Source organism: Eptatretus burgeri, chromosome 12, assembly GCF_056783735.1.
Source record: "Eptatretus burgeri isolate ZD-2024b chromosome 12, Ebu_testis_v1, whole genome shotgun sequence".
NCBI classification, from domain to species: domain Eukaryota; kingdom Metazoa; phylum Chordata; class Myxini; order Myxiniformes; family Myxinidae; genus Eptatretus; species Eptatretus burgeri.
Window position 1 is genome coordinate 11,218,901 of NC_140972.1, and position 13,983 is coordinate 11,232,883.

Consider the following 13,983-nt stretch of genomic DNA (forward strand, 5'->3'; position numbering starts at 1 on the left):
AAATTTGACCTTGTCACACACCCAACCTGTCCACCAAGTTTCTTCTGAATCCGTCCATAACTTTTTGAGATATCCCATTGACAGACATACAGTTGTGAAAACAATGTCCATCTACCTTCGGTGGCAGAGGTAATAATCTCAAATCGTGCATTCCAGTCAATTTGTCGTCGGATCGTGTCAGGTCAAACAGGAAATGGTTCGGGGTCTTTTGGCTTCTGCATCCGACTGCAGTTTGGCATCTCCATCATTGCTGTCCTGTTTCCACACCTTTGATAAGCAAGGGCAAATGTTTCAGGATGTCCTATAGTGCAAGAGATTCGAGCTTACCTGCTGGGCCTGCGTTCCAATAGCGTGGCCGTGCATTCCACTGCGCGACAGCGTGTGAGTTGCGGAGTTCGGAGGGACGCTCACTGCAGGCTGACACAGGGAACACACACCAGAAAGGGGAGACACTGTGTCTTCAGCATTCGAGCACCAGGCCAAACTGCCGTTAAAACTCTGGCACCGAGTCATCGCTCGAAGATCAAGCTGAACATTGTGTAACCTTCAGCATTTTGCAACTTTCGAGGGTTTAATGCATAACAGAGCAATCACACAATGCCGAGGTGTCCCTCGGGGAATCAAGAAAGTGTTTTCCTGAAAACTAAGCGATATTAAACAACCACATCGTGCACACACAGAAGTCCAGCTAAACGAGGGTACATGATTACTTTGGCTTTCTTTACAATGTACTTTGAAGTCCGGTTGCAAAACAAGTGCAGCAAACACGTGAGTTTTGCTTGCCACACTTGCTCCGGTGGAAAAATGACATTTGGTTTCACATGAAAGGGGAGGTAGTTATCTCACCAAAGCATTCACCCGCCACGGTTCGACTTCTGCCAAACATGTTCACGCCATTCATGCGGTGACATCACGCGAACAATTATCGTGGCTGAAAGTCAATACATTGCTGCAGCCCAAGTCTGCCGATCCGGGACAGCGGCACAACGTTACTCGTTACAGTTCAAATGCTGACGAACAAATTACAAGATGTAACATTATAACCCTTGGCACTGGATAAAATCCATCTCAACCTCGAAACCCATTGGCTGTAATGACATGGTACCAGAGGTGTCCCATTATGATGGTGTGCCTGTAGCATACAGCGGATCATTTGTCTCGAAAGTTTGACCATCCAAGAAAACACACCATTTTCATCCCAGAAAACAGAAGTCAGGTGTAACACGAAACCAAAATGGGTGTGCGTCCGTTTTCTACCTTCCCATGCAACTTTTCTTCAGATGATCCACTCCAGCGAGATTTAACGTGATGCTGCAACCGTGACAACACAAGCAGGTGGCTTTAAGAGGCCAGGGGCCAAGAGTGGGCATTTAATGCATATGCAAGCTCAAAATGAAGCAACTTTGAGTAATACCGGGCGAGTCAAAAATATGTACCCGAGTTGAACTTTTTTTTACATCTTAGTCGGTAAAAAATGTTAAATACTGTGAATGAGGTGGGCTAAGCATTCAAATTGTAAATGTGTTTTGACATTTCTACGATGATTATCATGAGGTTATTTTGAATTTTTTTTGCATGGTGCAACGAACAATGGAAGAGTGAATCATCATTGTCGAGAAGAACGTCGAGCTGAAATCAGTGAATGAGTACAGCGTGCGTTCAGAGGACGATTCTCCGGACGTAATACACCAACTTTGAAGATTACATATCGTATGGTTTCAAAGTGGAGAGGATCGGGCTCTGTGAAGAAGACAGCGCAGGACACTCTGGACACCTGAGGAATATTTCAACTCTCGAGACTATAAACAGAATTAGTGAAGCGATTGCACGTATCTCTAGAAAGTCAACAAGGTTGCAGAAATCACATGAAATCGCAGTGTATCAAAGCAGTGTCATCAGAGTGTTAAAGTCTGATCTGAAGGCTTCAGATGACGAGCATCGACATTATGAATTGTGTGTGCAATTCAGTTGGATTATCGACCCGCTCCTCAAAAATAACGATGATGGTGTGGTCTCGGTAGTCATCGGATTTACGGTCAATACATTTTTGAAGATCAGGATACCGAGGAAGGAATGGCTGTGAATATGAAACGGTACGTACACATATTGAACACGTTTTTCTGGAGTCACGTTGATAGACGTTCCTGATGCTTGGTTTCAACAGGACGGAGCAACTGCTCGTATGGCTCGCTTGTGGAAGAAGCTGTGACAGAGCCGATAGAAGCTACCGATTTGGGTTTCCTTGGCCTCCAAGATCTCCTGACCTCTCACATTTACTGTTTTTTTATGGGGATTTGTTAAGGAAAATATTTTCAGAGAACCCACTAAACATTCCTGAACTCAAAGTTGCTGTGATGAGGGTTATTTCCAGTGTCTCATGTGAAATACTTGAGTTAATCAGAAACTATTTCATATGTATCCGTCAGTATATAGAACTTAGAGGACATTTCAAAACATTTGTTAGAGTCAAACAAAACTTTTTGATTTCCTTTATGTATTATACAATTTATATAGAGTTGCATAAATTTTTTTTAGCAGATTTAAGAAACAATTAAAGTCGGGTACATTTTTGTGGCTCACCCTGTATATATATATATATACTACTTATGGCATGCAAGACTGCTCAAAAAGTGACCCTAGTGCACAAATGTAGATACGATCGTCAGTGATGTTTTTGGGACAAAACAAATCAACAAAGGAGCAAAATAAAACAAGTGACAAAGTCATTTTGCTGGCATACATCAATTTCCGAAGAAGATAAACAATGGCTGTAATGGCACACCTGAAAACCGTTCCACAGCAATGTCTACAATGACCTGCTTCTCCAAAGCCGCGCGCGGCATGAACCCGAGACGATATCGAGGCCACGAAGCCTAATCCCGGGGAACGCCAAGACGCACGTTGTGCTGCACCTACTGTGTTATTCACCCCCCATTTCGCAAAACTTTTCATTCTCACAATTTAACAACCCTTGGAAAAACCACTTTCATTGAAATTCACATTGCACATTAACCCCCAATGTAAAAATAAAATCGGTGAAAATCCACAAATCGGCACAGGTCTGCTACATCTGGTTATCATTGTGCATCAAATTATTCCATTGTTAAAAAATACCGTGCTGTCAGCACTCGTACACGACAACCTGAAAAAAACAGTCCTTGGAATGTGGATGGCAGGTGGTCAGCAAAGAGAAAACAAACCTTGTGCAGCTGGCTCTGCCGTAGCTTCTTCAGCAGCACCAGCTTTGCTTCTTCAAGTCGCAACTCTTCCTGCAACCGGCGGATCAAGCGTCCTCGTTCTGCCGGACATCCCACCTGGAAACGTCCCACCAAATTCCATTACATGTCCACAAGGAGCATCAAATTGGGTTGCAAACGGTCCGCCGCTGCACGCACGACGCAGCGTCTTACCTTGAGAAGACGGGTCGTGTCTGCTTTTGGAAAACCGTTGGCTGTCGGGCTGCAGCCATCGTCCGAAAGAACAATTACGTCTGGAGATCCCGGACACTTCTGGCTCTCCGCACTTTTCATAATATCAAAATGGAAAAGGTGGGGGTGGGGATGTGAGGTTTTAAAAGAGAAAATGTAAAAATAAAGACTTTTAAGGACCATGCCAAATCGAAAGTAAAAATTATTGCATGTGCAGGAGATAATAAGGTACGAGCACATTTAAACACAAATTATCAAAGTTTTTTGATTCGAGTCCATTTCTGTGAGTCTCATTTGCATTCATGAACTGAGCAATTATGGATACCCATTTTTAAATTGCCGCATATTTCGTCTAAATGTTGAAAATTATGTTTAAAAGACAATTTGAATGACAGATGTCACAGTGTTATTGTCAGGTCAGGCCAGATTAGATCTGTGACTTGCTACAGGTACCATGTAAACCTGTACGAACCCGTTTCATCATTGGGATGTCGGCGACTAAACCATCTTCCTCACCAGGTTACCTGGTGAGGAGGGTGTATGATATGGACACCCAGAAGGATTAAAACAAAACCTGTCAAAGGGTGGAGGAGCTGCAGTTGGGTCCCTTTTTTATTTTTTTAGGAGGTTGGTGGCAGGATTTGCACTCCAGCCACCATAAAACCCTTCACTCTGCAAAACAAGAAAAACGGAAAGAACATTGAAAACCCAGGAGTACCTCCTGTGAAGCTGCCCTCTGCAGGGTAGCTCACCAGATGACGGGATTGGAGCAAAGCCTTCGGGACCCCCACTCTTTGATGATTGGATGAAAACCACAAGGTAACCTTCCTGGGTCAGATTGCGGTAGTGTGTGTCGGGGTGGTGCTGAGGTGTCGTCCACCAGACAGCGTCTCATTGGGTTAACCTGAGTGGGTGCCTGGAATGTTCTATCCCGAAGAAAGGATGATCACCTGTCTCTGTCATCATCTGAGCTCAAGCGTTTGAACATCAGTATTGCAGCACTCTCTGAGGTTCGGAGACCGGAATGCGGAGAGATCATGGCGGGTGGTTACACCTAGTGTTGGTCTGTTCGCTCTGATAGGTACCATGCCCAAGGAGTTACTGGAGCTGTGTCCAATAAGCTGACCCCAATGATAATTGAGATAACACAGGTCAACAAGTGTATTAGACTAAGGATTCGTCACTCCTTTGGTGTCATTTCCCTGGTCTCTGTGTATGCTCCAACTGAGGCAAGTGATCTCACCGTGAAGGACGCATTCTATGCCACACTCGAGTCTGTGGTTGATCAGTGCCCCAGGCGAGATACTCTTCTAGTCTCGGGGGATTTCATTGCATTGATTGGAACTGATAGGGATGGTTATGAGACGTGTGCTGGTCCCCATGGGTCTGGAACTGTGAACGAGAAAAGCACTAAGTTCCTTGACTTTGCAAGAAGTCATGGACTTAGGGAGGCTGGTTCATAGTTTCAGCGCCCAAAGACTCGTCGCTGGACTTGGAATTCCAACACTGGTGGTGTGGCAAAGGTGGTGACCATGTGCTCATTGATGGTCACTGGAGGATCATGCAGAACTGCAGGGTCTACCGGAGTGCTCAGTTCCTCAATACTGACTACAGGTTTGTGGTAGCAACTTGTGGTAGGAAGTTTCAGCTTAAATCCAGGAGAATGGTACCATCCCAGCCTAGGCTGAATATTGGCAAGCTCAAGGATGAGAAGGTAGCTGAGTTGTTTGCAAACAGGCTAAGTGGGGATTTGGAGGGTCTGGGTGCTTTAGGGAATCCTGAAGAGTTGTGGAGTGCCTTCAAGACAACCATCCTTGATGTTGTTGGTAGATGTTTTGGAACTCACCGGAGGGTGAAGAAGAATTTTGTCTCTCAAGGGACACTGGATACCATTGAGCAGAATCACAGGGCCAGGCTTAATGGCAGAGCTGAGCTGCTCAGGGAGTTTAGGCGTAAAACTGTACGTGTGCTGAGGCAAGACAAGGAGGCCTATGTGCGAGGAATGTGTGAAGGGGTAGAGCATCACCTGTGATCAAATGATTCTCATCTTGCTTACAGGGGAATTTGCGCATTGCATTCCTCCAACCCCGTCCCTCGGTGGACTGCAGTTAGAGCAGAGGGTGGTGGGTTCTTGATAGAGGAGTCCAAAGTGAAGGCCCGCTGGGCCGGTTACGATGAGCAGCTGCACCAGGCTGATTCACTAGCTGGTGAGTTGGATGTCAGGGGTGTTACTATCCTGATTGCTGACTCTCCAATCAATTGTGATCCACCTTCATTTGTGGAAACACAGGCTGCGGTGAACTGGTTGAAATGGGGGTACAGCTTCTGGGCACAGAAGCTCCTGGAAATGGGATACAGATCTGTGGCATCCATGTTGAACTTCTCAAGACTGGTGGAAATGCTGTACTCATGTCATTGCATGCAGTTCTGTGCTCTGCCTGGAACACAGCCATCATCCACCTGACTGGAAGAGGGGCCTTGTTGTCCCTCTCTGGAAAGGAAAGGGGAAGGGTCATTGCAAGGACAGCAACAACTACCGAGGGGCGACGATGCTCTCAGTGTCGGGCAAGGTATTTGCTTGAATAATTCTTGATAGGGTCTGCCACCATCTACTTGAGCACCAGTGCCCAGAGCAGTCAGGCTTTACACCAAAGATGTCAACAGTTGACTGTATCCTTGCCCTTCAGATCCTCACTGAATGCAGGCAAGAGTTTTGGCAAGGGCTGCTTGCAGCCGATGTTGATCTCTGCAAAGCGTTCGATTTAGAGAATCGGGATGCCCTCTGGAGGATTCTTGGCCTTTGTGGGGTCACACCAAAACTGACCAATATGATGTATGAACCATACTCTGGTACGGAGAGTGCTGCGAGATATTGTGGTATCATCTCCGACATATTTGCAGTTGTTACTGGAGTTTGTCAGGGGTGTGTACTGGACCCCACACTTTTCAGCGCTTGTATGGACTGTAGTCTGGGGAGGATGTCGGAGAGATCAAGCTGCGGTGCAAAGTTTGGGAATGTGCAGATCTATGACCTTGATTTCACAAATGATGCAGTCATCTTTGCGGAGACTCTGGATATCTTTTTTTCTGGCCATCGAGGTGCTGAATGAGGAGTCAGAGCCACTGGGATTATGGGTTTCCTGGGTCAAAACTAAGGTCCAGGATTTCAATGACATCTTGGATGCTGCCATCATGTCTGTACCCATTTGTGGTGAGGATGTTGAAGTCACAGAGAGATTCACTTGCCTTGGCAGTGATATTCATGTCTCTGCTGGCTGTGAGCCAGAGGTCAATAGACGTCTGGGTTGGGCCAAGGGAGTCATGGATTCACTGGATCATGGGGTATGGCGCTGTCGGTACCTGTGCAGGAAGACGAAAATCTGAGTCTTCAGGTCCTTGGTGCTTCCAGTCTTGCTCTACGGATGTGAGACTTGGACTCTGACCAGGGATCTCAGACGGAGACTTAATTCCTTTGATACCAGGTCTCTTCGGAGAATCCTTGGTTATCGGTGGTCGTACTTTGTGTCTAAAGAGCGGCTGGTGAGAGAGACTGAAATGAGATTTGTTACCTGTATAGTCCGTGAGCATCAGCTGCGGCTGGATGGACACGTGGCTCGTTTTCCTGAGGCTGATCCTGCTCACTAGATTCTCTCAGCGAGGGAGCGTCGTGAGTGGAGGAGGCCAATGAGCCAACCATGTTCTTCGTGGTTGCAGAGGTAGATCGGCACCACAAGGAAATGGGGATGGGCCAGGCATCTGCCTGGGGGATGGCCAGACAGAGGCCCCTGGAGTCTTGGCAGAAAGTGGATGGAGTGACATGCTGCTCCAGCGCATGCTCCCATACTTGACCTGACCAGCAACGGCAGGTTAAAAGTACCTGCTGAGCAGAACTGAGTTATTTTAAACATACACAGAGCGCAGTTCAGTGATGTGCGGGCGAGTAAGCGACCAAATGGGCGAGCGACATGCAGGCGAGTGACCGAGGGGGGGGGGGGCAGAGGATGATGGCAAGTGTGACCGATTTAAAGGGTGAGTAACTCATTGAACTAAAAGCAATGACTGGATTATTTATGTATCAACTGCTTCATTGAGCCAAGAAGAGCATCAAAAAATGCAATTGCAAATTTAAATGCAAAATGTCAACATCTGAATGACATGAGGCTATTTGTGACCAAGCAAGAAGATCAAGCTTCACAATGAAAACCAATTTGTGATCATATTAGTACTTTGTGTTGTACTTCCTTTCTTCATGAAGACAGGTTGACACCATGGTGTATTGATCACACATGTACAGTGTATGACCAATCCTCACAATATATTCGATTCTGAGCAGCATGAAACTCCTCTATGGTTCTTCGATGGGGGGTGGTTTAACGGGTGTACAAAAGATCATGGCTTTGGATTGGGTGATGATCGAGATGATGGTGAACAGCTGTCTTGAAGATATGGAAGGAAGAAAGAGATTGAAGAGAATGTAGAAGTTGGTTCCACAGGTGGGAAAAAAAAATAGGAACAAATGAGTTGAGGGAAGCAATGAACCTGAATTTTGGCAGTTTCACGAGGAGAGGGTTACTGGTGGAGCACATGCATCCTGCAGATACCTTGGGGGGTGGGGGGGGGGACAAAGCATGGAGAAGGCAGAGGGTGCAAGACCAGAAAGGAGGCAGAAGACGACAGAGACCACCGACTTATGGTCGATGGCGGTCATAGACCCATAGACTCAGCTTCATTGTGAGAGATTCCAATGATCTTGAAGGCCTTGATTTCCATGGCAGCTTGGCTGCCGGGTAGCTATCATTTTATTGGGGACCAGCTATGCCACTGATGCAGTGCCCCTATACCAGTACACTGGTACTCATTTTGCCAACCTCGGAAGGATGATAGGCTGAGTCAACCCCACCTGGTGTTAATTCAGCAGCCAACGGGGCTCAAACTCAGGATCCTAAGATCCCAAGCCAGCCATCCTAACCACTAAGTCATCACAAGTCTTGTGTTATCTTGCCCTGAGGATGTTTGAAAGTACAATTCCTCGAGTCAGGATATAATTATTCTCCAGCACATCGATAAATGAACTGCTACTTGTCTGAGCCACACAGGCTAAACTTTAACTCATATGCGGACCAAAACAAATCTCACCAACTTTGGAACCCTGAAAATCCCATTTGGGGTACACCTTCCTTTGTGGGTCATGAAACGGCTGAATAAAGGATGAAAGGCATGAAGACGTGTCCACGAGGGTCGGAGTTGCATTTTGCGCGAGTCGGAAGAGTGGGAAGTTGCACAACGTTCAGGACCGGTCCCCTCAGGACCCCACGATAAGCCTGTGCGAGTATCCACACATGCATGAGGATGGCAAGCTGCACACGTGACATCACCACAAAGCTCAGATCGTGCCATCGAGATTTGTGCATTTATTTATTCATGTCACCGAGTTTTAATTACCATTATTATTCGGAAAATAGCATTTGAATCTTTTCCGGAGAGAAGCATCCTTTCACACCCTCGAGACAGGTTGGAGTTCAGAGGATAAAGAGTGTGGGGCGAAATCTCCCACACCATGAAACACCAGCCAATCACCATAGTCGGATCAATTTATGACAAACAACCACCAAACCCACAACAAATTGCAACAAAAGGTTTCTCAGTGGTTTTCATACCTACTGGATATACTGATCAAGAGAAAAAAAGGCTACCAAAATCTGACATCCGGAAATGGGTTAAAACAGTCATTTTCAAGATGGCCGCCACAGGGCTTTGAAATAACTAAAACAGCTGTAACTTCTTCAATAATTGTGATAAAAACATAATTGTTGGTTCTGGTCCATGGTTTTAATGGATCAGCAATCCACTGGTGTCAATAAAATTTTGATCTGATCAGTATTTAACCTGAAATCCAAGATGGTGGCAAAAAATGAAGGGCGTAAAATCAATAAATTGTCTCTATATAATCAAACCTCTGTTCGGCAATCACCCAACATTTATCAAATTCTAACAAAAGGATTTTCAGTCTTCTCTTACCAGCTTAGCTCTACGTACAAGAAATGAGTGAACTGGAGAGCAAACACCCAGATGTGTATGAGAAGTTTCAAAATGGCTTCCATGTGATCCGGCGAACAAACCAGTTTTGGGCAGGCCTCAGCTGTGATCTAGTCATCGAACAAACACTCATGAGATCACTAAAGAGCACCGGTAGCTTGACGCATGGCAGTAAGATGACAGAGGAACACCTAGCATTGTGGACAATGTCAGCCCCCATAACATCTGAGGTCAACGTCGCCATGCAGGACTTCAATGATCTCACATACGCAACAAGCGAACAGCATAAAGAAGCAACTGGTGCCAGAATTGGAAGACATGCATTCGACCTCTCCAAGATAAGCACAAAGCTGAATGCATTTTCACCTTTCTCCTCTGATCCTACATTGAGAAATATCATAAATGGTATTGTGGCAAGCGAAGACATCAACGTGCATGAATATGAAGCTGTTGGGAACAAAATCATCGAGAGAATGATTGGACAACCTGTGTTTCCCTTCTCCATCAAGAGGACAGAGAAAGCAAAGACCCTGGGAAATTCTAATGTTCTCCAGGTTGCTCCTCACAGAACCATCGACTCCAGTGTGCTATTCCAGCGATTCCTGGTGGTATCCCAGATAGGTGATTTGTCACTTGAGGACGTGATGAGTTTTGAGCTCAGTCCATACCCTCCATCCCTCTTTGAGGACAACAAGATCTTAAGGAAGGCCGACAAACCTCAACTCGCTCAAGCCGTCAATGACCACTGTACCAAGGCATTGGCATGTGAAGGAGTACCTGACACCACACCTTCAGCACACCTTAAGACTGAAAGGTATGTTCTTGATGGTGGATCCTTGCTGCACAAGCTCAAATGGAAGAAGGGAGATACATATGGAAAAATAGCCAGAGCATATGCGGACTTCACAACAAAACACTATGGGACAGCAACTGTTGTCTTTGATGGCTATGGTGCAGGCCCTTTGATAAAGGATAACACACAGCAGAGACGGGGACAAGCCAACAGTTATCCGACTGTGAACTTCACCGGAGAAACTGAATTTGACGGAAAGAGAGATGAATTCCTACGTGTCGGCAGTAACAAGCAACAGCTGATCACCTTAATAGGTGATCAGCTGAAGAAAGTGGGCTGCACAGTTATTCAGACAGAAGGGGACGCTGATGTGGACATTGCCAAGACAGCCGTAAACAGCACAATTCTGCATTCCACCACACTAATCGGAGAGGACACAGATTTGTTGATGCTTTTGCTCCATTACTGTATACGAGATGGAAAACCACTATATTCCAGATCAGACAACCAGTCAAGAAGCAATCTGAAAGTATATGACATCAATCGGATGAAGCATCTTCTTGGGAATGAGTTGTGCACTCAACTATTATTCCTGCACACCTTCACAGGATGTGATTCAACATCTCGTGTGTATGGCATTGGGAAAAAAAAATCAGTCTTTCAGAAACTCGTGGAAGATGATCAAGGCCTCCAGTTGTGTGCAGATATATTCACTTTGAGAGGCGTCAGCCACGCTGAAATAAAGAAACTTGGCAGCCAAGCGATGGCTGTTATATTTGATGGGGATAGCACAAGTTCTCTGGCAGACATGCGTTACAAGATATTCACAAAGAAGGTCGCTGCTGCTAAGTCTTTCGTTACACCTGAACGTCTTCCCCAACGGAATCTGCCACCAAGTTTCATTGTCTCCGAGTGTACTACCAGGTCATGGTTTGGATGGGGATGGAGGGTGACCTCGATCCTCTGGATTGGGGCTGGGGCTTGAAGACAATCAATTTGTACCTATCATGACTGCCATGAATGCTGCACCAGACACTTCTGAAGATGATACACTGCAACTGCACCACAGTTTGAGACACACTCCGTTGCAGCTGCAGAGAGAATGGGCTTCCGTGTACGTCTGCATGTGGATCATGCCAAGTGACGTTTTGTGACAATCCACTAAATCAAGCCTCTGAGGAACTAGAGGACAATGATGAGGACTGAAATTGTAACCTAAACTGCCATTATGTAATGTTCACAAATAAATGTTTCATTGGCACCAGGTGTTCAGTGATTTTGGTTCAGATGGAAAATTTATTGATTTTTGCACTCTTGAATTTTGCCACCATCTTGGATTTCATGTTAAATACTGATCAGATCTAAATTTTATTGACACCAGTGGATTGCTAATCCATTAAAACCTTGGACCAGAACCAACAATTATGTTTTTATCACAATTATTGAAGAAGTTATAGCTGTTTTAGAGATTTCAAAGCCCGGTGGCGGCCATCTTAAAAATGACTTTTAACCCATTTCCGGATGTCAGATTTTGGTTGACTTTTTTTTCTTCTGTTGATCAGTATATCCAGTAGGAATGAAAACCACTGAAAAATCTTTTGTTGCAATTTGTTGTGGGTCAGGTGGTATTTTGACCTGACTACCACTCAAGTGTCCGGGGAGCAACGCCACATGGGCGGGATCTTGGAGCTGCTCACGTGACACTTGTGGAGTGTGGCATTGCACCCCGTGCATGTGATAATGTTCACAGATTTTAGCAATATGCGGAAGATGGAAGAAAATATCGGCAACGACATTTATGGTGGATGTATGATAAGATTGAAACTATTGAAAAGCATGTTCTGATTACAAAACAGCATTAAATAAGACCAAGGAGTATATTATGATCAGTCGAGTCAAAAACAGCTCGCAAGTACAAAAGTATCACGGATTGAATGAATAGTGTGAAGTGGGGGGATGTGTGATGAAGAAGAGAAGGTACTCTGGAGAGAATCCCAAATCTGGTTAGAGTTAGGTAGATAGAGGGAATTCGGATGTTTTGGAACAGGATGCTGTTCCCATGTTGGTGCCAATTGTAGTAAATTATTATTTACTACAATGGGTTAAAATGGACTACAAAAAAATACTACAATGGAAATGGGTTAAAGCTTTTGCAATTAATTATAATTAATTGCAAAGGTGCAAAAGTTCATTGATGGGTTGGGTGTTTGGGAAGGGTACCTCGGTGCTGGGAGCGCAGCAGCCCAGAGCAGGCCATGTGCCCTGAGGGGCGAGCCAGATTTGTGGGCTCAGGTACCCTGGGAATGGACCCAATACAAGGCGTCATGTGCCTGGAATGCGCTTGGGGGAATCCAGAGAGGGCTTCCTCAGAATTCTGACAGGAGCGGTTAAGCGGAGGTGGCCCCAGCAGCTGGGGGTGCCACATTGAGAAGCAGGCAGGTCCTGCAGCTGGGAGCCACACCACCCAGCCACGATAATGAGCAGGAAGGAGCACGGGAAGAAAATTGGAGGGCCTTGCCCAAGCTTGTTAGATGGAGCACCAGCACGTGGGAAGGCAGGTAAATTGGTTATACATTTAGGAAGCAGTGGGAATCATTTAGGGGACAAAGGGAGTGTTTCCAGAATGATGGTCATATATTAAGTAAAACGTTTGCAGTGGGAATTGAGGAATGAATTCAGGCTTTTTTAGGTCAGTGGAGGGTGGGGAAGCTAAAAAGGAAGGAACGGATGAAGTAATTGGGATGAGTAGGGCCAGGCAGGAAAATATAATTTCAGGAAGGGAAAAGTTAAATATATTCTATACCAATGCCAGAAGTTTAAATAATAAGATGGAAGAGCTTGAAGCCAAAGTCGTTAGCTTGGAGTACGATATAGTTACAGTGAGAGACATGGTTTAAGGAGAGTAACTGGAGGACAGGATTAGAAGGCTACAAGGTGTATCGGTGTGAAAGGAAGGAGAGAATAGGAGGAGGAGAAGCAATCTAGGTAAAGGACAGCATTGTATCAAGAGAAAGGGGTGACATGAAGGAAGGAATAAATGTTGAGGATTCTGTGTGGGAAGAAATTAGAGATTGTAAAAACAGTAAGATACTGGTAGGATGCTTTATAGGGCTCTGGTGTGAAGGAAGAAGAGGAAGGAGTACATGAATAATTCAGAAGGGCATGTAGTAAGGGAAGAGTATTGATTATGGGGAATTTAAACTTGCCAGGGATAGATTGGGTCCAGGAACAGAGAAAGGGCAGAGCGGATGAGGATTTCCTTGTTTTAGTCCAGGATTGATTTTGAACCCAGTTTGGAAATAAGTTCACGAGGGGGAGTGCAGTGTTCGATCTCCTTTTAAGTAATGATCCCAATATGGTGGAGGAGGTGGAGGTGGAGGAGCATTTAGGAGCAAGTGACCATAACATTGTGTGTGCAAAGATTCTGTTGAGGGTTAGAGTTCAGGATAGTCGGGTAAGGCTATTAGATTTCAGGAAGGCAAAATTTAAGGGTACGAGGAGAGAGTTGAGTGATGTCGATTGGGAGACTCTAACAACAGGACAATCAGCATCAGAAAAATGGGAAAATCCCTTGAAGCTTCAAGGAGCAAATGTGTAGAGTGCAGAGTAAGTACATTCCAATAAGGTGTAAAACTAGAAGTAGAAAGAGACCAGGGTGGTTGAGAAGTGAGAAAAGGAACACTATTAAGGAGAAGCAAAAGGCATTTATTCGGTTTAAAATAACAG

The 13,983-nt window shown here is 45.3% G+C and overlaps 1 protein-coding gene across 7 annotated transcripts in view; it reads right to left on the reverse strand.

The window, feature by feature from the left end:
• The window catches only part of LOC147015090 (transcriptional repressor p66-alpha-like), a 74,406-nt gene that overhangs the window by 34,152 nt on the left and 26,271 nt on the right, over nt 1–13,983 (reverse strand). For all 7 annotated transcript variants that reach the window (XM_085849497.1, XM_085849496.1, XM_085849499.1 and 4 more), the window contains exons 3-6: nt 3,411–3,522; nt 3,201–3,314; nt 1,258–1,311; nt 328–417 (exon numbers count right to left, since the gene is read on the reverse strand). In XM_085849497.1, coding sequence (XP_085705623.1) covers nt 328–417; nt 1,258–1,311; nt 3,201–3,314; nt 3,411–3,522 — 370 coding nt within the window. The remainder of the gene's footprint in view (nt 1–327; nt 418–1,257; nt 1,312–3,200; nt 3,315–3,410; nt 3,523–13,983) is intronic.